Consider the following 23,221-nt stretch of genomic DNA (forward strand, 5'->3'; position numbering starts at 1 on the left):
GAAATCAGATGGGATGTTATTATTTCAAGTGTAATGAATTCTTAGAGTGTTGTGTACTAAAGGGCATCTGTACTGTAAATGTGTGGCAGACTGGGAGTATTTATGTCTAGTCATATTTGTGTGCTTGCGCCTGGAAAGGTAGGAATTACCATTCAAAGTAATTGCCACAGCAGTGGAGTGTAACATCTCACTGATCTAGGTGGATGCAAGGGTTGTAAATCCAGCTACATGTGCTGTTTGAGATTTGTTTTCAAGCATGTGCACACAAATACCCACAAAGACACGGAGAACGGGAGACAACTGCATGCAATATTCACATCTGTCAGATAAGGATTTCTAAGGGAAACAAGTTATTTAAGACTTTGACAGCACAGATAAATTACTTATTAATATAATCTCAGTTCTTACAACAGCAATGAGTAACAATTAAAGACCTCTAATGATTAAGGCGTCATCCACTCGGTAGCAATGATTTGCATCAATGCAAGTAAGTTTAACATAAGAAGCAAACAAGCCATTTCCAACAAGGTTAATTCCTGCCATGCTCATTATTTTCTGCCTTTTCCTATCTGGAACTCAGTTTACCTCATCATCTTTGTTTTTTATTTTTTCCCTAAATTTTCTTTGAACATTTAACATCACAAAAGTGACTAATAAAGGCAATAAAAACATTATTTAGCAATGTAATTCAGCGCTTGTGGAGATATTAGATTTTCATCCTTACACGATGCTATTTTAAAGTCACAGACTGTCTTTTTACAATATAAATATCACTGCAGAATTAACTGTAATCCTAATTTGTAATTGATAACCACATATTACATTTTTAAAAATTAAAATGTAATATGCTTCATGTACTGCGGTTCTGACACATTCAAAGAGGAACTACCTTATCATGCACAATTACGATTTCTTCTATTGGTCTGTTTAAAAAAATCTCTGGTACATAAAATTTCCTATCAAACTAAGGTAATCCAGACACTAACCAGAAATGCATCACTCATCACCGCAATGTACCAATTATCTCAGATCCAGGGCATAGGTGTTATTTTATGCCATTACATCAAGTTATTGTGGCTCTGTACGGTTCATGTGGAGTACTGCGGTTCATCTATACAACCAAAAAGCTGCTGAAAAATTCTGATTTTCAACAAAACTCTGTGGACTGAGTTGCTGCAAAAACAATGTTTACACATCATAATGTTGAATAGCTCTCACACCCAATAAAGATTTTTTATTTAAAAAAATAAATAAAAAAATAAAGGTCACACTATTTATTTTCTGTATTTACAGCACATGGTGTCCTGTTCAAAACAAAAATAAATAGTTAAAAAAAAACAAAAAAAACCCCACCTCTATCTTTACTTTTGACAGGAATAAAAGCAATGAATTTCTGAATAAATTAATAAAACAGTACTATTAAATTAAATATTAAACCGATGTCCTGGTTGCTGTTTTAACACTTAAGCTCAAATTTAAAGAGAAGGTCCTTCATAACAACAGCATCCTCTGGTGGCAGTAGCCTCACACAGCTGGGGAAAAAAATGCCACAGGTCACTTAAAAAAGTCTTTTTGGGAACAACCTGGGAATGATAGATTATAAAGCTTTAACTTTAACTTTAGTGCGATCCATTTCACTCCAAAGATTTGTCAAATTAGACGTAATTTTGGTAGGAGGTTGGTAACTGGATTGGAGAACCATTTCACAGACTTGACATGAAGGATTTATTTCACAATCAATAAAAAGTATAGACAGAGTGCTGCATAATTAATATTCATTTGTCATTTATTGTGCAGTGAATAACAGATAAAATATAATTTAAATACAGTTTAACAATCAGAACTACACTCTTAATAATATCTGGGACCTTCACCAATAGAACATTATTTTAACCCATAGCATTAGAATCAGTTTTAGTTTGCCTTTTACAGCATTGCAAAAGAACAGTCATTCCCCATCCTCAAACTTTGCATTAAAAGATAATATATTGGTACTGTGTGAGAAAAACTGTTCAAAAACACTCCACAATCTAACCGTACATGTCAACAATTAATGGTGATTTAGCAGTCACATGGTCCTTCATCACTGCATTACAATCACAAAAGCAGTAAACTCAAATGCCCAAAATATTGTTTAGTCAAACTTTTAAAGGTACTAGTTAGATCCATGAACAGACCTTTTGAGTTGTGAATGTACCCTGAGAGAACAAAGGTGTGAGGAATCCACACAACACAAAATTAGAATTAAACAGCTTCAATAAAAACACTGAACTGTTCAAAAACAAAATACCATGAAAATACAATTATTTAGTCTTTGACTGGATTAAAATGTCACTTTTCATTCTTCAAGTGAGCAATTATGAGAAATTAAATGTGACTTTTGTTCTTATATTTTTTACAAAAAGTCAGTGCAAATGCACATAAACAAGAGTAATGGTGAATAATTTGGAGGGGAGGACTGTCATGGTGGAGCACCTTTGTGTGTTTAAATGCAGTACTGTAGGTGAGGAGCACTCTACCGTGTAACTGCTCTCCAGTTACATTTCAGTTCAGGTGAAAAAATTGTTAGTGATGGTATAAAGAAAAGCTAAAAAAGTATTAAAGGAAGATTACAGCACACATGTATCTCAGGAAATGACACACGCACAACACTGATGAATCAAGACAAAAACTAATAAAAAGAAGGGGACAGTACTCCTCCTTTGTATGGAATAAAACCTGATATGTACTGAACTCAGATAAAATCTGTCCACTGGAAAATTTGGCAAAACTTTTACACCATCTTTTTTCTCATAAAAATATTAAAACTACAACTTTAAGACAAAAGCCATTTTCTTTTTCTTAAAGGAATGTGCAAGAAGAACACAAATTTCCAGAAGCTACAGCCACTAGCTGATTAGCTTTCATTCGCATAAAGACAGAAAAAACTAAAGCGATGACTAGTTCTGCTTTTTCCAGATGATACCCATCTACAAGTAACTCAAACATCATCATCATGTCACATTATGTTGACAGTTTACCTAAAACATGTTGTTGCTTCTACTTCATGGCAGATCCAACTAACATTTACTTCTTTTTCCTGTCTTCATACAAAGCTAACAGGCTGCTGACTTGACGTAACTCTAAAAAAAAGTAAGCTTTTCAATATGCAGACGATGACGTAAAGCTATTTCATTTTACACAATTTTTGACCTTTCTCAAAAGCATTGCACTTCAGATTTAAATTGTACTTAAGGCATGTTAGATAATTTAGAAGTGTGCAAGGACTACGACAAGGTTTGGTAACATGCAGGCTTGTCTGACAGTTATTTAAGATAAAGCCTCTACAGTTACGAAGTGTGTCAAAATGAGTGAAACTCAGATCCTAGGCTTTTATAATGAATTCAATTAATAAAAATATCGCTAGAAATGGGAGATGTTCACTGAGGTGTGTAAACTGTGTTCATGGCTCTGCATACAGTGTACAATGTAGGATCAGACCATGTTAGTTTGGGTGTTCGGGCTGCGACTCTGCAGGTCCTGTACCTGGTCAAGAACCCAGTTTATATTTGGTCTCTCCTGGGGATTTGAGACCATTATGGAGCTCAGCAGCATTTGCAGGCCCTCTGAGTATCTGCACAAAGGAGAAACAAGCAAAAGATTACAATTGTGGAATCCACAGTTAGGTCCATAAGAGGTGCAAACATCACTAACTGATTCACAGTGTGATGGCCCTGTTTTCCCAGTACTTTTGCAATATATGTGAACTTAGATCTGAGAAATATAAAGTACTTAGATCAATTAAACTTAAACACTTAAACTTAAAAAAGAAACACTAATTTTGTAAATATAAAAAGCCTAATACTGTAAATGTGAAATGCTCTTATGGCAGTGTACTAATTTGGATGGCAATCTTCCACTAAACAATAAATGCATACAAAAGATAATCTGAGGAAATTTTAAAATGATGCCCATCATTACTTTCCTGCACTTCTCAAAGGGAAAATGTGCTGTTTTTCTTACCACTTCTAGAAACTCCTATATCAATGGGGAACTTAAATGCTGATGCTTAAATTCTGACCTGCAAGATGGTGGGATGGTCACTGGATTCTGGACAGCCAAGGCAACGCTATCCCCCTTCTGAAATACCAGATCATATGGTCCCTCCAACATCATCATGCAGTACAGCACACAACCAAGTGACTGGAGGATAAAAAAAAAAAAACCCCAAAGTAATCAAGTCATAAACACACCACAGTTACTTTACTATTACATGGGTGTTAATCTGAAAAACAATATGGGCAACATGCTCAAGCCAAGCGGTAAGAAGACTCTGAAGCTGTACCCAGATATCGGTGCGCTCATCTATAATGCAGTGGCTCTCCACATTGAAGAGCTCAGGAGCTCTGTAGGAAATGGTGCATCGCTGGGCTGCCCAGTCCTGTATGGTCATGGCTTCTCTGGATCCTCTAACCTGTAATAAAGTTTGTTTGCAAAATTCTGATAAGGAAATTATCATTTAGAGTCACTAATCTTTCAAGTACAAGTCTCTAAACAATGGATTCTTAGTTAGGCTACATATAGTAAACAGCTGAAGACCAAATACTGCACATTTTGTCAAGGAAATAGCAAATAGACTGCAACTTAAAAGATATAAGCCACAATCATCTGAATGAGGTTTTCTGACATTACAACAGCTGTTCTGCCATCTAGAGGTGGAAAACTAGACAGAAACAATGGCTAACATAGTCGGTATTTATTCTTATCTTTACAAGGATGATATTGCTCCAAGCAATTTCTTGTCTGTTACATAACTGTAACCAAAATGCCACAAAAAAAAAGTTAACAACTCAGCACAGTTTTAATACAGTTTCAACATTGCTTTTCAGTATTAAACAGACAAAACACTGGAAATGGGGGTGACCACAGGCTAACCATAAGTTTGCTTCCCATGTATGCTGTTTTCTCACCTCAATTCTTGCACGGTTCATTGAGCCCAGATCCATCAGAAGTGGCTTGTCACCTTCATCCAGAAGCACATTTGTTGGCTTTAGATCTCTGTCAAATAACAGTACATCACTTGTTTTAAGATGCAGGTCATTTTGTTAACAAATTAAAATGCTAGCAAATGATATATAATTATTAACCAAATAACCATTCAAACCATAAATCTACCAATGGCCCTATCTTGTATTAAAGTGCTAGTGCACCAATGCTAACAAGTTCTAGTGTAGCCTTGTATAATTTAAATATTTTATCTTTAAATTTTCTTATTCATAGATTTTTCTAGATTTTCATACATAAAGGAAACCATTTCCAGCACATAATTCCGTGAGAAATGACATTTGCAAGCATGTATAAATACTGATATTTTGTGTTTCTGGGCAAACTCTTTGGAAAACTTAATATACCACACTGTCAATCAAATCTAAAAGGCCTGTACACAAATATGAGGTCTATGTCCATGCATATCTAACACATGAGCATATAACTCATATATGTGTAACCTAAACACATAGCTCAGGGTATGTGGAGATAGATTACCTGTGCGCATAACCTTTTTCATGAATGGCCTTCAACCCAGAGCAAATTCCACGGAAGATTTGCAAAATTTGTTTCTCAGGCATTGAGCTTCCCTTGTCCCTCAGCTTCTCCAGGACAGACCAAAGACTTCCTTTCTGTTTACATGTGCACAAGGATTTCACTATTTATAATTTTCCAGTAAGGTCTAATCATGCAAACAATTGCTTTTACTTACTGTTATGTAAGGCAAAAGCAGCCATGCTTCAGTCTTGCCTCCATGATCAACAAAAGTGTATGCAACCAGGCTTAAGATGTTGGGATGGCTAAACATCTGATGCATTTCCACCTCTGTTTGGGCCTCCTGTCGACCTTCACGGTCATGACAGAGGATCCTCTTCAGGGCGTAGAAGTGCCCATCCTTCGCACCCTCTACCAGATCAACATAGCTGAAGCCACTGAAAAGGAGACAGAGAGATAACAAAGTTTGGGAACAGCAGACACCGCACATCTAAACTAATATTCAGCATAAGGGTGGCAATAGTCTCTATTTACCCGTATAAATAAATCTGTTCAGCAGTGCTACCATAGGTAGTTACTATATGTTTTGGATTTCTATTTGATCTGGTAGATTAAAAAACTACTTCCACACATAACTAGGCTTTATAGATGAAGGTTAGTGAAGATGAGAATAAACTATGAAAATATAATCTTACCCTTCGTCTAGTTTCTGGACAAAGTAATATTTTTTGTTATCAATAGTGATAGAGCTACGGGAGCATATACATAGACTCTGCCCCATCTTGATCGGTACATTGTTTAATCCCCAACTTTAAAAGGCCTAAAAGAAAGAGAGACAGAAAAAAACAGTAAATAAACTATTACTAACAATTTAAAAACAATCACTGAAATAAGTCCATATTGGCACAGTGATATCTTAAGATAGCTCAGTGTCGGACGTACGCTAATTGCTACGTTTGCTAACAAATCACACTAACATGTAAAGCTGAGCAAAACAACTTCCAGCCAAGAACAGACATATAAAACTATTTACGTCCATTTTTAATGCTAGCACCACTCACTGGATGATCTTCAGCGACATAATGGCCAGCTTCACGCAGTAAGTTGTTAAACCTCTGGTCTTACCAGCTGTCTTTTCACGAAGGATAGCTAATAGTTGCGTTCATTTTCTTCTTCTTTTGTGACAACATAAGCTTGTTTGGTTCACAGCGCTCGAAGAAGACTAACGGTAGAATCTGGGAATTACGAGAAAATACATGATGGCGGATTACGAGGATAACACGTCGAGTTCAAGCGACGATGGAGGTGATATCTGAGCTGTTTTATGTCAAAATAATGATGTAAAAATATAAACGATCACACTTAAGACCTATTTCTTGAATCTATGCTAAACTGGGCCTACTGGAGAAGTTAGTTAAACTTAAAAAAAAATCCCTCCATGTTAGCTTACATGGAAGCTAACGCGAGCAACATGACTTTCATTAATTTTACCCACGATTGTACGAGCGAGGTTGCAATAACATTGCTATTTTGCAAAACAAATATTTGCTTATCTTTTCATGCGTAACCAGTAAAGAGTTTTTTAAAAGGTCTACGTTTTTCTTTTATTACCTTGCTAACGTGGCGTTAGCCTTGCTAAATCCGAAGTAACCTGAGCTTACTCATCCAAAGCGTTATTAGCCACCCCGTGCCACTTTTACACGAGTAAAATGTTCATACAAAAAATAATTGCATAATAACATCCCCAGATGAATTTTACAACGCATTTAATATGATTGAATGGAATGTAGGATACATTTGATTAGCTTATGGTTAGCCATACAGGTAAAAGTGATAGATTTATTTAAAAAATAATTCATTCCCAGTTTCCTGAAAAATTGTTGTTCACCTTGGTGAGTTGTCTTGCCTCAAGCAGGGCCGCAGGAGGAGGAAGACAGAGTGAAAACTAAGCCTGTGTCTTGTAGCACTGTTGGAGGACATGGGACTGCGCACAAACGCACATCCCAGCATCTCACTCCTGACGATGAAGACGAGTCTTCATCAGAGCCACCAGCACCTCGAAAAGTTTCCAAAATCGGCCTTACTATGAGCAGTAAGATGGCGATGAAATCTAACCCCATATCCATCAAATTCGGAGCAGCAGTAAGTTTTAAGTATCCCACATTCATTTCGTGCTAAAACAAAGCTTTACATACAACAATAAACGACATTGTTAATGATTAACACACTTTTACAGTATCATCAATGTTAGAGGTTTTAATGCACTTGATAGTCGTAGTTGTCTTATTTTATCTGTCAGCTGGGCTATATTGTTTCATTCTGTTGTTGTCCCTGTGTGCGACCTATTCCAGAAACCCAAAGAGACTGCACCATCAGCTCCTCCCAAAAAGACTGGGCTGGCATCTGTTTTTAATGAAGATGATGATGTATGTGCACACACATTCAGAGCAATGCCAAATGTCACCACACAAATATGTGAAGAGGCTGACTTTAGATTGCTTTCTGCCAAACAGAGTGAACCAGAGGAGATGCCTCCAGAAGCTAAGATGAGGATGAAGAACATCGGCAGGTATTTGCACAAATGTGACACTTTTAAGGATTGTTTCCTCTGCTTTTATGAAAAGAAATAGCTTTTGAATAGTTTTCAGCATTATCTTATTCCGATGTAACTAAACTGTAATCTTTTCAGGGAGACACCAACATCTGCAGGACCCAATTCCTTCAACAAGGGCAAGCAGGGCTTTTCTGATCATCAAAAACTTTGGGAGAGGAAGCTGAAGGCCCAATCAGACGACCCATAAACCACTACTACTCACTAATTGATCATTTTGTATTGGCTAACCATGTCTAATATCTATGAAGGTTCAAACAAGCCTTGGTTTATACAACTTATTAGCTTTTTGGTCATGCAATAAAAACACTTCCAGCCTTCTTAGGTGTTGACTAAACTTGTTTACGTTTCTGACCAAAGTGGATAGAAACGTGGTTAGAAAGTCATTCTCCTCTGTTGAAGAGATGTAGACTAATGGAGGAAGGATAAACTAACCTCAATATATACTTTTTTTTTTTTTTTTTTTTTTTTTTTTAAATAAAGATGCCACAGTTGCTTTATGTTTGCTTTTTGTTTTGAGTTTTTTTATGCTCTTGTTCCCACATAAAGCTGGTTAGGTACTGTTCTGAGAAAGTTTGTCCCTTGTCTGATAATTGTGTAAAAATGTACATAGAAGTGTGACAATTTTTTTAAAATTTAAATCCATATATTGGAGTGAGTTTGACTGTTAAGTGCATGTGGATGTGATGTGAAGCAAATAAGACTACATGTACAAATGTTTTCATCTATTTGGTGGCTCAACATAAATGTAAAACCCTTTGTTTTCACCAGCTGTGCCCCCTCAGACACCATCTTCTGTTTTGTGTTTTGTTTATTAGAGCTTTGTGCCAGTACCATTTTATTTTGCAACACTGTATATATACACATATATATGTGTTGCTTCAGTAAATCTGGCAAACTTGCTATAGAAATATGGCTTATTAATTTAATCCTTGCAATAAATGCGATTATAGTTGTCAGCCAACTCAAGCCCTGAACATTCAGCTAGGGCATAGATACCATTTAATGTTTAACAACTATAATACATAAACCTTTGCTTCAAATATATGCCAACAGTAATCGGGCACGTTCACAACATTCTTTCATGGACACCTTAACATTAGAGATTGATGTTTTGTCCTTTTTTTTTTAAGCTAAATGTCTTATTTCATTGACTTATGCTGTACCTGAAGCAGATTCAGTAATTCATTTTCCATAACATAAACATTTCTGTGTATCACCCAGCTTTTGTGCAGTTGTCCCTAAATAAATCATCAAAAATCATACCACAGTTTGTTTTTCATCAAAGAAATTCCTCTTTAGACAAGTTTTTAAACAAATACTAAGGTCTAAATGCCAGATGAATATCAGCTGTAAAAGAATGAACCACCGATGTTATTGCTTAAACACTGATCTATTTAGTGTCTGTATTTGTGTATTCTTGATGCTTGAGCTAAAAAGTAATAAAGATAAAATAAACACAAGATAAAATAACTAAATAAACCTATAATTCTCTAAAACAATAATTGGAAGATTAAACCTAAGTAAAATATTAATACTTAAAAAGTACGCATGGTATTTCATAAAATTAGGTAAGACAATAACATATAAAAGATTTTTAAAAATTCAATTAATAAATTAACACGTGAATAAATAAACATTTAAATGAATAAAAAATAATTTAAAAAGGAAGCAAAGTTCAAGTAAAAGCTAAACTAAAAAGGTGGGACTTGACTCTTTCTAACAACATCTACAGTCTGCGGCCCTGAGGTCCTCCGGCAGGGTATTCCAAAGTCGAGGGCCATAAACTAGAACGAGGTCTCGCCGTATGTTTTAGTTCTAACTTTTGGTATATTTAAAAGGTCGGTACCTGAAGACTTCAGAGTCTGCGAGGGCTCATAATTTCAAACAAGTTAGATAAATATGAAAGCCCAAGACCATTAAGAAATTTCTAAACCACTAAAAGAACCTTAAAATCAATCCTGAAATGCATAGAGAGCCAATGCAGCGATTTTAAAACTGGTGTAATGCAGTCCCGCCCTCTGGTCCTTGTCAGAACTTGTGCTGCCAATTTCTTAAGAAACTGCAAACTGGAAATACTCTTTTTTTTTTATTTATTTTTTTTTTTGGAAGACCAGAGAGCTGGGAGTTACAGTAATCTCTTCTACTAGAAATAAAAGCATGTATCAGCACAGAGCAACAACAATAAAAATACGTATAAAAGAACTTTATAAAAAATAATGGGCCAAAAAGAAGACGTTAAATAACAAAATGAAATTATTTTAAAAATAAACAAGATAAAATAAAAATCCAGTTAAATACTAAAAAACATGAACAGTCTCTGCAGCTCTGTGTCTCTTTGACTGTTCCACAGTCTACAGGAATTTGGTGACTTTTTTCAAAATGAAACTGATAAATGATTGCAGATGAAAATCCCTACACCACAATGGTGTTGGGTTTAAACCCCAAACTTGTAAAGAAGCAAGACAGACGCAGTTTGACTCTTTGCAAAGGAAAGAGCAGTTTCAGAGAACCGACCTGTTTCCAACTCTCTTCAACTTTCTCCCCCCGAGCTTGGCTTTTTTTATTTCACAAAGCAGAGCGTTTTCACATACCATTGGTTGTTCAAGCATGTGCATCATACCTTCTAAGGTCATGCTGTTGCTAAGGTTAAATGAAGCAAGTCATGCAAAGTGCTTAAACAAAAGAGTTTTGAATAAAAATAGAACTACCCTCACCCTAACAACCTGTTCTGGAACTTCTCTTATCAACCGAGGTCAGGAGGTCAGGAGGTCAGGGTGTGGACACTTTTAGATCAGGCTGTTGAAACTTTAAAAGATTGTCATGCTCATAACTGGTTAAAATAAGATACACAAAAGAATAAAATCAAAATGATAATATAAAACTCTAACAAATGGCATCTTCAGCTTTGCGTTCGGGGCAAGTCACTTTTCCCATATTCAAAAATGTAACATTGTGATTTCAACTTGTTTTTTTTCAGAGTTTTGGTGGTAACCTTTAAACATAATCAGAAAATAATGGGAATAAATTAGTTTGATATTATAAAGTAATGCAAACTAAGTTTGTTTCATAAATAGTTGGAAAAATGTTGTCACAGTCCTGTCACTGGTATTCTGGGTGAATCAACCCTCATTCTGTAAGTGGGCATGGCTTTCCTTAAAGAACTCCAGAATGTATTTGTGGTTGTGAAAGATTCATCTTTGCTCCAGTCCAGACTGGGCAGCACCCTCAAGGCCCTTTCGACAAGTTTGGGTAAAGGAAAATCTGGATTGATGAGGGATGCAGGGCGTCCACTGGTCCATATTAAAAGGAGTTTGAGTGCAGCCTTTTGAAGCAAAGCCTAAAGATGTAGAAGAGATTGTAAATTTCCGAAGGCAAATTATTTTACATTGAACTAATATTCTTACTGAAATAAAACGAAACTGGAGCTCAACTTTATCCTTTCATCTATCCCTAACCCAGGGGTGTTAAACTCAAGGCCTCGAGGGCTGTATCCAGCCCTGTTGCCTTTGTTGTTTCCCTCTACCAACACCTGATTCAAATCAAATGGCCCCAGCAGCTTCTTGTCAACCTTTTTATTAATTTTGGTCAGGAGTTTTGGAGCATGGAGACAACAAAAACCTGCAGGATACTGGGCCTCAAGTACTGGAGTTTGACACCCGTGCCCTAACCCTTTTGGATGAGGTAAAACATTTTCCAAAACCCATGAAACTGAAGTCCAGTTGCTTTTATGTAAACCATTATGATTACCATGACCTTAATGCCTAAAGTCTTCACTAGCATACTCAAATAAATACACACTTTAGTTAATAAAAAATAAAAATCAAATAGGATTTTTTTTTATTGCCTTAAAGACCTGTGTTAATAAGCTTTTAAACCATAGATGTTTGTTTAATTTGAAAATAAAGCAATTTGACAAAAAACCAAATGGAAAACATTTTCAAGAGCGAAAAGGGGGTCATGTGCAAGGAAAGTATGAGGACAGTTTGGCTGTAGATGATGTGCCATTTGTATGCCTAAATCCAATCAAGAGTAAGCATATTAAAATTTTATTAAAAATATTTTCATATTTCATTATAGCTGAAGAACCCCGCCTTTTATGAGATGTAAAGAAAAACAACTGGTGGAAGTCTGATAAAATAACTGAGCTGCAGTCTTGTTCCACATACAGCAAAGCTATTAGGATAAATAAAAGAATCTCAGAAAAAGGCCAACCTGGATTCCTGATTCCAGTACAAACACTGCGTTGCTGCTGGCAAGATACTCATCTGACAGCACACAGATGAGCATTCGACTCTTCTTTATTGCAAGAACCACATCATTTGTGTAAGCTGCAAATAAGTGAAGTAAAGAAACATCAGAAATCTTTCTTGGTAATGGACACATACAGACACACAGCTGATCTCTTACCTCCTCCTGGAAGCACATCCCTCTCCAGTAAACAGAGGCGATACCCCCACTGGTCCTCTATCACCTGTCGCAGCAGCATTTCGAGTGGCTTCTGAGTGGCTCTACTCCCTCCTGTGTTTTGAAAGTCGGCATTTCAAATGCATTAAAAATCAGTATAATTACTTAAAACCCAGTGTCATGCGTAGACCTTCACCTTCTTCATGATCTCGAAGCCATGCTCTGGTAGAAAAGGTTAAACGTTTGGCCATTTCTGCTGATGTATAAACGGAAGAGGCCCAAACATACGACAGAAGCACATCAAACTCTTTCTCCTCTGTTTGAAGTAGGATGTGAAACACAAGTCAGACATTAAAACATGCCCTGTTTCAAAATGCAGTGGCACATTTTTATATGACTCAAAGAAACAAAACTCATGCCCTACATAAAAAGGATTTATAGTTTAATGTGACTGTTGGCTTGTTCATGAACTGTTGCAGAGTTACACATACACTACTCACAAAAAGTTAGGGATATTTGGCTTTCAGGTGAAATTTATGGAAAATGCAATATGTTCATGCTACAGTGATATAATATCATAAAAGTAAGACATTTAAGTAGAAGGATGCACTACTGATTTCCTCATCTCAAAAAATTCATTCAACACAAAAGGTAACAACAATGGTAGTTACACCACAACAAAAAATTTGAACGTCTCAATATCTCGTCATGTGCCCTTGAGCATCAATTACAGCTTGACAACGACGTCTCATGCTGTTCACAAGGCAACTTATTGCCTGCTGAGGCATGGCATCCCACTCTTCTTGAAGGGCAGCCCTCAGGTCATTGAGGTTCTGGGGTGCAGGGTCTCGAGCCTCTAAAAGACAGCTCAGCTGATCCCACAGGTTTTCAATGGGATTCAGGTCTGGAGAGAGTGCAGGCCATTCCATTTGAGGTACACCAGTCTCCAACAGCCGTTCCCTGATGATGCGGCCTCGATGAGCAGGAGCATTGTCGTCCATGAAGATGAAATTAGGCCTGTGCTGTTCATGTAGGGGCACAATCACTGGATTAATGATGTTATTCAGGTAGTATGGGCTTGTCACTGTACCATTCACAAAGTGTAGGGCAGTTCTGTACCAAGTGGACACCCCTGCCCACACTGTAACACCGCCACCACCAAAAGCTCGCCTGGTGACAACAGTGGCTGATGCATAACGCTCTCCCTGATGTCTCCAACATCGTTGCCGGCCATCATTTCCACTCAGTGTGAATCGACTTTCATCAGAGAACAGCACTGAGGCCCACTGGTTCCTCTTCCAGCGTAAATGCTCCCTGGCCCATGCAAGACGATGATGCCTGTGCCTGGTGGTGCGGTCAGGTACCCGTGCAGGTCGTCTAGCACGCAGACCACGCTGATGTAAACGGTTTCGAATGGTCTGACGTGACACTTGGGTGCCTCTCACCTCTCTTAAACGTGCCTGGAGTTGAGTGGCATTCATCATCCGGTTTCTCAGGGCAGTGTTCACAATGTAGCGGTCACCAGCACGGGATGTAGCCAAAGGACGTCCACTTCTAGGCCTTTCTGTGACTCTTCCAGTCTCTCCATATCTCTGTTGCAACCTGCTGATGACACTCTGTGACACTCCAAGCTCAGTGGCCACTTCTGTCTGAGAACGTCCTGTTTGAAGCATCGCAATGGCAAGGGACTGTTGTTCCATTGTTAGGTGTCGTCTTGGTCTCATGATGTCAAAATGTGAACAGCATTATGAGGACAACTGTTTAAACAGCAGCTCTAATTGAACCAGGACATTTATTGGTCAATTCAAGGATCACACACTTGCCATGATTTTTGCCGTTAAGCTCCTTGTTAGAGAACAGCAACTTGTGCAAAATTTATTGAAACATTTAACAGTTGGACATGTGCATTTAAAAGCTTAGAGAAGATCACATTAAGTTCACCTGTACAGGTTTGAATGCATTTTAGGCTTGTTGTGAAACTTCACCCAAAAGCTGAATATCCCTAACTTTTTGTGAGTAGTGTATGTGGAACAGCCTTATCTCAGTCAGGCCACAGTGGATGTGATCAGCTTAGCAGAATATCCATATGCTCAAAGGTGGTGGTATGTGCCTGTGTATTCTTACCTTTATTTCTTATCCTATATTGAAAGTGGGATCTGAAGAATATGGTTAATTCTAGCCATTTTACATGCAAGGTGATTCCCAGGCCAGCTACTACCAGGAAGGACACAATGGGATAGCCAACCAGTGATGGCCACCTAACTGAAGACAGATCAAAACACTGTATTAGGTTATGTCTTTAAAGCAGCAACAAACCATATGGCAACTTACTGGAAAACATTTGCTTATTTATAATTCAGGCCAGTACTAAGAAATATAGAAATATGTGCTGGGGAAAGATGCAGTAAATCTCTTTATGTTCATAAGTATTTCTATATATACAATCATTTGACCAGATGTAAAACAATACCTCTGAATGCTGTTTAAATATTGGATATCAATCAATATATGTGGGATTAGAAAACCAGTTAGTAAGTAAATAAATAAATAAATGTATGTAAATATAGGCAAATAAAGACAATTAATAAAGACAGGTCTGGACTGCCTCACCTGCAGTCCTGATCTGTTTCCCACTGATAATGTGTGGCGCATTATGAAGAGCAAAATACCACAACAGTGACTCCGTACTGTTGAGCAACATCAGGCAAGAATGGGGAAGATTTCCACCTACAACAATAAGTGCTCTTGGTACCCTAACATCTATCAAGAGTTGTTAAAAGGCAAGGTGGTATTACACATTCTCCCATCCGAGCTTTTTAGGAGTATGTTATAGGCATGAATTTCAAAATGAGTGGATATTTGCCAAAACCCCCCGCAAAACAATACAAAACAAAACAAAAAAGCAATAAAGTTTATTTATTTGGAAAATTAAACATATTGTCTTGTGAAATCAAATGAATATAGGTTAAAAAGGATTTAAAAAAAATATATTTTTTATCATGTTTTAATTTACATTTTACAATGTCCCAACTTCATTCGTATGGGGGTTGTACGTTATTGGTTTGGTTCTTTCATTTCAGCTAATAAAATTAAAACATTGCATGGTATCTCTAATGGACTGGCAACCTTCCCCAGGTCTACCTGGCCTCTAACCTGCTAATTGCTGGAATAAGCTCCAGTTTCTCTGTGACCCTGAATTGGACTAAGCGATATAGAAAAAGAATGAATGAATAGGATTGCATGTCATGACAAACTGAGTATAATACATGACAAAGATGAAAAAAAGATACCTTGACTTTTTTGTCCAAGCTTGATTGTGACACTGGAGTTCCCAACAGTGTTAGCAGCGATGCAGGTGTATGTGTGGTTCAAGTGCTGCGGCGTCACTTCTTTTATGGTGGCTGTCTGTATGACCTCAAACATGATGCCCTGGGACAATTCCTTTTTCAGTTCCCTCTGTCTGAATCAAAGAAAAGACAATATTGTAAACCAGACCTGTCATAAAATACTAAGATTAAAATTTTTTTTAACAAAACAATGACTAGCATCAGGTGGAAATGATGTTATTTGCTTGAAATAATGAATGTTAACATGTAGGAGTCTGTAATCACTCACTGAGGCTTCTCCATGTGTAGTAAAGTCATGTTCTCCATGTTGCCACCATAGTTTATGAACCACTGCACCTTTGGAGAAAACTCCACTTCAAAATCAAAATATACCTCACATGTCAGATTGTAAGGCTGACCTGGAATGAGTAAACACAGTCATCAGAAACACACCACTTCAGGTGGTGAATGAGTTATGCACAACAGTGAGAGTAGATTTGACAAGTATAACCTTTCTTTCTTTCTTTCTTTCAGAGAAAACTTTGTTTTATTATGTATATTTAAATGTCTATTATGACGACAGCAACGGTTTTACCCAACCAAAAAGGGATCAGCTGAGTAGCATTAATTTGGGAAAGTTTTACCAGAGCCTCTGAAATCAATACTGGTTTAACTGAATTGCAACATAAATCACCGTTGAGTTTTGTCTGAAAAATTAAGACAATCCCAAAGTTCTGATGTCAGTCTTAATCTGTGTACTGTAACACATAAATGCTCTTACCTAGCACCACTTCTTCTATTCTGTAGGCAGAAGGATGTCTGATATCAGGAGGCCTATTTGCTTTAAAATGTGCTGTGTGAAAATGAAAAAACTCTCTTTTATGGTGAATCTAAAAAACAGTTAATGCAAAGTACAGTATGGACTCTACTGATGATTAGCAGCCTTACTAACATGATAGGAAAAGTATTTCACAAAGTGGAAATCATGACAATGTTTCCTTGAATGTCTCTGACAAAGACACTATGCTTTGCATATTAGAGTTGTATTTAAACAACTGATCCATTTAAACAGCATATTAATTTTACTAAACCATATTACTACATGTTCAGATTTTTCCAGGAAACAAAGTGAGAAAAACTAAACCACAACAAAAACCTTAACAAAACGTTACAATTAGGACAGAAAGTAAGGAGGTTTGTGGCTGATTATTTCTCCCCTTTCATAATACCAGTTGGAAAGCCTGATTAGCACCCATTTCAAAGAGGCATATAGAAACATAAAGAAAGAAAGAGGAAAAAAGAAACAGAAATTACAGAAAATTTCAGGTCTTTAGAAGTGTGTGGATGTTTACCACTTTCTGCAAACTGACTGCTAGAGATACTATAGCACCACATGAAAACAAATCCTAAACCGCAGAAGCGGGTAGCTGAATTGGTTGCCATGATTTATATGAAAAGTTTGCAGTTGGCAATTTTTATAGAAATGAAAGTAACACTGTTGTGTGAAAAGGAAAATGAAAATGTACATATGTTGTTCTGTGATTCCAGTCATAAAGTAACAAGAATGTACACATCTGGAATGGGCAAGTATATAGTTTAATACCAATCACCCATTTCACCGATATACAAAATAAAAATATATGTAGACAAGTAATTCCAAACAAGATGAATCCGAGGATACAACTGAAGGTCTGGTATGATAGATGGACTTAAATAGATGGACTTAAAACCAATTCTACTGTATGACTGCAAAATTAAAGCAGACATTGCATACAGGAGATATGCAACAAATGCATGGCCTTAAGTAATAGAAGTACATACAAAGTTTATCTCTGCTGGAATGTATGGACTTAAATAAAATGGGAAATGTGTATTTCAAATTCTTGAAAATTACTCATGAAATCATATAAGAAAGCCCTGTGATGGACTGGCGACATGTTCATTGTGTAGCCAGCCTCTAGGCTGCTAATTCCTACGGTAAACTCCACCTTCCCCATGAACCTGAACTGGAAGCAGTAAGAAAGTGAATGAATGAATGAATGAATGAATGAATGAATGAATGAATGAATAAACATTATTGGTTGGATTCTTGGTAAAATTTATTTTAAAAAACAGAAACAAATTTTTAGTTTGTGCAAATTAAAAATGACTACATTTGGTGTCTGCACACTGGATGTGATCCAAAATAACTGACTGTCATACTTTCATCCTGAGCTATATACATAAAGGTATGGATAATGTATATTAACAGTCACAAGCTAAGGGGTAGAAAGCTCAGATCTCTTATGAAGTAAAAATGACACTTCACTCTTTTTTAAAATATGAAAAGGAAAACTACACAATATGCAAAGATAATAATCAATATGTAAAAATTTATCATCGATATAACAGAAACCTGACTCGTATATTTCTTATACCATCTTCAAAATAACAAGCAAAAAAACTGTTTTCATAGATGAAAAACTTTAAAGATTGCAATAATGTTGTTAAATATATCTAACTCATTGGTGTTAAGCACTTTTCTGCTATTAAAACCTTCAGTAACTGCACAAACACTCAACCACTTGCAATAGATATGACAAGTCTTGTGGTTGTGGGGGGGGGTTCGCTCAAGATAAAAATTCGTAGAAGATAGGAAATTTAAGTCGAGCAGCTGTGAACAATTGACAGTAAAAACTTCACAGTGAAAATGGCAATTTACCAGAAAAAAAAAAATTAAGTAGGTTGTGCTTTGAGTTTCTTTATAAATGTTATTTTCTAAAACTTAAATGTATTTCTTAAAATTGTGGATTTTAAACTTTTGAAGCGTCCTTGTTATAATGCAAAGTGATGAAATGTCTGAAAAGGCAGGTGTATTTATTTTCTTTAGACTGTGAAAACCTTTGTATATTATGCTGACATTGTTTTAGACTACAGTGCAATATGTGTTGAAAATATAGTTGTGAAGGACAAAAAGAGATATAACTCAGATAAGTTAGATTATTATAAAGTTGTCAACTGAATTAGCAGCTCATTTAATATTACCATTTTACCGCTGCATCTGTTCATGCTCTTTCATACAGACCTCATTCATACTTGATGGCAGACATAATTTGTATTGCAAAATATATTTTTCTGATGTTGTTAAAGGGTTAATGCTTATTGTGGCAAATGAAAAAAGCTGCAAGAGCAGAGTACCTGCTGTTATCTATGAATACATCTGCAACCAAGTACAAACGGGCAATATCAATGACCTAAATATTCAGTAGGACCTTTCTATGTTGTATGCACAACTTGGATGTTGTCAACACTGCTGTTCTTGACAGGTATATAATTACAGATTTATATTTAATTTAGATTTTTAGATGCTCTTGGTTTTTTAATAAATCAACCAGATCCATCAGGTTATTGGGTCCAAGTCCACTTCTTGTGCCCAGAGTCATCACTAAACATAGTAAAGTCAAAATTCAGCTTTCATGCTTCATGCTCACATGAGGAGGAGGATTATGCTCCTCTAACTCAAAAAAATGCACGTCTGCTGGTCAAGGTTGAAAACTTAATTATTTTCTGCTTTTCATGAAAACAGTTGTTCTTCACACTCCAAGTTTTATCTCTTGCATTATATCTTTTTTCTCTTATAGCTTTTTCTGTATTCATTTAATATCTTTATTGTTATTTTAATCTTGTTTTTTGCTGTACTTTTTAGTGCTTTTTCTGCTCCTCACTTTAATGCTTTTGATGTTTTATGTGAAGCATTAAGAATGGTCTTGTGATGTACATGAAATGTACCACACAAGTAAATCTGCTGTGCCTTGCTGGTTTGTGGATGGCTGACTGCTTTATATGAATGATTCTGCAGCTCTGCTGTCATATGGCCTTTCTTTCTTCTTTTAATGGTGACAAGTCCGCAACATAATGGGGGCACTAGGCAGCTCAACTGGTTAAGGAAGTGCAAAAGAAGCTATGTGAAGAACAGAAAGGGCTAAAATGTGTTTTATTTATTAAAGATAATACTCTCTTTAAACTAGTTTTTTGTTGTTGTTGTTTTTCTTTTCTCTTTTATGTCTTCATTTGACATTGGGGATGGCCATACTTAGATGGCCTCTTGGCAGCTTTTTACTGTAGGGCAGTAATGTGCAAATGAAAAAAAACTTAACCGGGTGACCTAGTGAGTACACCCCCACATACAAACATGGCACTTACGTATGATGGTAACATTTACAGCCCTCCTTAAGGTCCAGTTGACTCCTTGTTCAATTATTTGTCTATCACAGAAATATACACCAGTATCTTCTCGAAACACTTCCCAGAGTTGCAAGATTCCTTGTTTTACAAAGAGGGTCTGTTGTGTCAACACAGCTTTGTTTCCCTGCAAGAAACCACATGAGTGATTTTTACTGGGATTGAGCAAAACATTCTCATCCCCATGACACCAAAGAAGTAACTTGTGAATTAAAAACTGACCAAATGTTCCTGGTCATGCACCTATGACAGGGGTACTCAATTCTGTCCTGTGAGGGCTGCAATCCAGCCAGCATGAGGGCCACAATCCAGCAGACTTCCCATGTATTCCTGCTTGAGCACACCTTAATCAAACTAAACAAATCTAACAACCTATCATGTTCTGGACAATGACTCATTAATTTGAGTGAGCTGTGTTGGACCAAGGACACACGGAAAACCTGCTGGATCGCGGCCCTCATAGGACTGAATTGAGCACTTCTGATCTATGATGTGTTGGAAGATCAAGCAGGTTGGATTTAGATGTTTCTGTGGTGAAATGATTAATCTCACATGTACTTCACCTTGAACCAAACAACGTCTGTGTTGTTACTGCAAGTGAGGCCTGGGCAGGAGACTGTTCCACCAGCATGCATACGCAGCATCACACTGCTTTCACTCTGCAGAAAGCAATCCAGAGTGAACTTGTCCACCACCTGCAGACTTAAGACAAACTTGCTGCCACTAGACAGCAGAATCCTAAATTCTTAAAAGAACATGATGTTCACACACATTAGCAAACATCAGAATTTGCCACATATGAAATACTTTCAGAGATGTAATTAATCTGACATAAAGCATATGACAAATATATGACGTGTTGTGATGCAATGCGATGCGATGCGATGCGATGTGATGCGATGTGATGCGATGTGATGCAATGCGATGCGATGTGATGTGTGTATGGTATGATATATGTAGTGATAAAGTGGAACATCTTATATCACTACACTATACTTTACTTTGTTGCAAAGATTTTGATCAGAATTTCTTAACTTAGAATAAAAACCAAAAGATCGATCACATAAAAGATTGTTTACCCAGTGAAGTTTGTGTACTCTCCAGAATGTTTCACTTCAGCTACAAACATCTTTCCACAGTCAAACGTTAGTCCTTTGTTTCCCTCTTTGCTTTCTTCAGTCCTGGACCACACAGTCATCCTACTTTGGTTAACACATGGCATCATAAAGATTTCCCCCTCCACGGCTCTGTAGCCTATGCACACACATTGCACAGCCGCCTCAGTCATATTTTCATTTCTTTCTGTTTTGTTTTATGAATAATTCAGTTACAGTCAGATGCTGTTAGTAAACGTGCATGCTGCTTTTGAGGCAAACACAAAAGAGCCAAACAAAATTAAAAAAAAACAAAAAAACATTTGAAGTCATTCTTAAATATGAATTCACCTTAAGTTAAATACCTGTATATTTGTTTAAGTAAATTGTTGCAGAGCATGCCTGTATGAAAATTGGTATGAGGAAATAAAAAGGAAAGAATCCAGTTTGCATGCTGTCTCTCAAAATCTCCAAAAACTGCCGGGGACGTCTCTTACTTGATGATGAAATCAGTCTTCTTTTCATCACAGTAAATATCCTTAATTTACTCATCTTCTTGGATGTGAAGTTAGTATTTTTTCTCCTTCCCCCCAAAAATCATGTCAGCTCTTTCTCATAAAAGATATAGATGTCCTACGCGGTGGTATTGCGGTGTTTCCTGTTTTTTTCTCATGTTTGAAGAAGACTTCAATAGAATCTGCTTGTGTTAGCCACTTCCTATGCAAACCGGTAAGTATTTCTTGGTAGTGGTGATGCTCTACTCTGTTGTGAAATGAAAGCTGTGTAAAATATAATTTTCATGGGTTTTAAGATATGTGCAAAACAAATACTGAAATGACAAAAAAAAAAAAAAAACATTGAAAAAGAAAAAATAAATTATATGTTTGTATTTTTTCCCACAATTTTTGGGGTAATAATTATTCTGAGAGTTAAAATAACTATAGAGGTACAATTTGAGGTGGTTCAGTAATGTTTACTTCAGTAAGTTACGCTATATTAAACAATTGAGCAAACATTGAAAGCATAAGTGATCAGCACACAGCACACTCATAATATATCACATTTCAGATCAAACTGATATGTGACATATTTCCTTGTAGCTGAAGACTAACTGTGGTGCAAAATTATAAGTGGGCTATGGCTAACCTCATCAGCTTGTTCTGGGTCACGTCTGCATTTTTACTGACCTGGTCTATTTAATCTTTCCTTCCATTTATGCTCTCTGCTTAATGTGGTATTGAAGAGGTCAAGGTTTTGCTTCATTTACTATATTCATCCCATACGTACAGCTGTTCATCGCATATTTGACTGGAATTTTGTTGGAAATGACCAGGCAGTTGCTCCGTGATGGAGAGGGAATACCCTGGTTCTTGCATGTTAATTGCTGGGAGAGGTTCCAGCTTCCCATGACTAAGTGGTATATGAATGAATGACCAGCTACTGTGGGTGTAGTGGATATAATCTGTCACTTACAGTTTTATAGCCAACAAAATCCATGGTTGCTGGATAAAAATGCTAGATCTGATTCATATTTGAATAAACAAGCTATGCTTTGGAAATTACTTGGATTGTCTTTTTGTTTGTTTGTAAACTTTGGTTAATACAAAATACAAATAAGATAGACAACTGTCAGTACATTTCAGATACTTGCAGAGATTTTGTTCTTTCTTTTTTATTTATATGGTATTTTAGAGTGACTGCGCAGAACAGAGACCTTTCAGATTTGAACAATACAAAGATTTCTTGTGCTATACATTAGTTTTTCTTTTTTACTTCATTGTTTCTGAAAAAGACATGGATCGGGACCATGAAACACATATTTTACCCACACGATGCTGCAATTTGGAACGTTTTGAAATGTGCCTTGAGCTGCTTCTGACATAAATGTTCTGCATTTTAGAATGTATGATTACGGGATAAAAAAGAACTTCCCAAAAGATCTTCATAACACTCGCACTGCCTTCCCAAACAAAATGTGCCCACCTGGGTTTAACTAAGCAAATAGGTACAAGCATCCTGTTGTATAGTTATCCTGTTGCACA

General features: G+C 36.6%; 3 protein-coding genes across 4 annotated transcripts; 1 reads left to right on the forward strand and 2 right to left on the reverse strand.

The window, feature by feature from the left end:
• Positions 1-1,806: 1,806 nt before the first annotated feature.
• stk16 (serine/threonine kinase 16) lies at positions 1,807-6,699 on the reverse strand. Of its 2 annotated transcripts, none has more exons than XM_079245834.1 (8): positions 6,646-6,699; positions 6,216-6,340; positions 5,738-5,957; positions 5,524-5,657; positions 4,950-5,037; positions 4,325-4,453; positions 4,061-4,182; positions 1,807-3,613 (listed from the first exon to the last, which is right to left on the reverse strand). In XM_079245834.1, the coding sequence occupies exons 2-8, from the start codon at positions 6,299-6,301 to the stop codon at positions 3,475-3,477; spliced, it is 918 nt and encodes a 305-aa protein (XP_079101960.1). In that variant the 5' UTR covers positions 6,302-6,340; positions 6,646-6,699; the 3' UTR covers positions 1,807-3,474. The 2 variants fall into 2 exon arrangements, with proteins under 2 accessions (XP_079101960.1, XP_079101959.1); XM_079245833.1 differs by having other exon boundaries at positions 6,582-6,679.
• Positions 6,700-6,761: 62 nt separating this feature from the next.
• pcnp (PEST proteolytic signal containing nuclear protein) lies at positions 6,762-9,380 on the forward strand. The gene is made up of 5 exons (XM_079245295.1): positions 6,762-6,825; positions 7,436-7,662; positions 7,872-7,946; positions 8,034-8,089; positions 8,210-9,380. Exons 1-5 carry the CDS (start codon positions 6,777-6,779, stop codon positions 8,319-8,321), a joined length of 519 nt encoding a protein of 172 aa, XP_079101421.1. The 5' UTR covers positions 6,762-6,776; the 3' UTR covers positions 8,322-9,380.
• Positions 9,381-11,222: 1,842 nt separating this feature from the next.
• LOC306774424 (interleukin-18 receptor accessory protein-like) lies at positions 11,223-22,587 on the reverse strand (the record flags this gene model as incomplete). Its single annotated transcript, XM_079264451.1, has 7 exons — positions 11,223-11,471; positions 12,347-12,462; positions 12,542-12,652; positions 14,663-14,800; positions 15,829-15,998; positions 16,154-16,283; positions 22,467-22,587. 7 exons carry the CDS (start codon positions 22,585-22,587, stop codon positions 11,223-11,225), a joined length of 1,035 nt encoding a protein of 344 aa, XP_079120577.1.
• Positions 22,588-23,221: the final 634 nt, after the last annotated feature.

Source organism: Telmatherina bonti (genome assembly GCF_933228915.1).
Source record: "Telmatherina bonti genome assembly, chromosome: 1".
Classification (NCBI taxonomy): Eukaryota; Metazoa; Chordata; class Actinopteri; order Atheriniformes; family Telmatherinidae; genus Telmatherina; species Telmatherina bonti.

What these genes read in the sequence shown, in the direction of transcription:
- pcnp (XM_079245295.1), top strand. Translation starts at nt 6,777, where the DNA reads ATGATGGCGGATTACGAGGATAACACGTCGAGTTCAAGCGACGATGGA. An exon ending in CCATCAAATTCGGAGCAGCA is followed by an intron (nt 7,663 to 7,871) that starts GTAAGTTTTAAG and finishes GACCTATTCCAG; the next exon opens with AAACCCAAAGAGACTGCACC. An exon ending in AGGATGAAGAACATCGGCAG is followed by an intron (nt 8,090 to 8,209) that starts GTATTTGCACAA and finishes TAATCTTTTCAG; the next exon opens with GGAGACACCAACATCTGCAG.
- stk16 (XM_079245834.1), bottom strand. Translation starts at nt 6,301, where the DNA reads ATGGGGCAGAGTCTATGTATATGCTCCCGTAGCTCTATCACTATTGAT. An exon ending in GTCCAGAAACTAGACGAAGG is followed by an intron (nt 5,958 to 6,215) that starts GTAAGATTATAT and finishes TCTCCTTTTCAG; the next exon opens with TGGCTTCAGCTATGTTGATC. An exon ending in ATGAGCGCACCGATATCTGG is followed by an intron (nt 4,183 to 4,324) that starts GTACAGCTTCAG and finishes TTTATCCTCCAG; the next exon opens with TCACTTGGTTGTGTGCTGTA.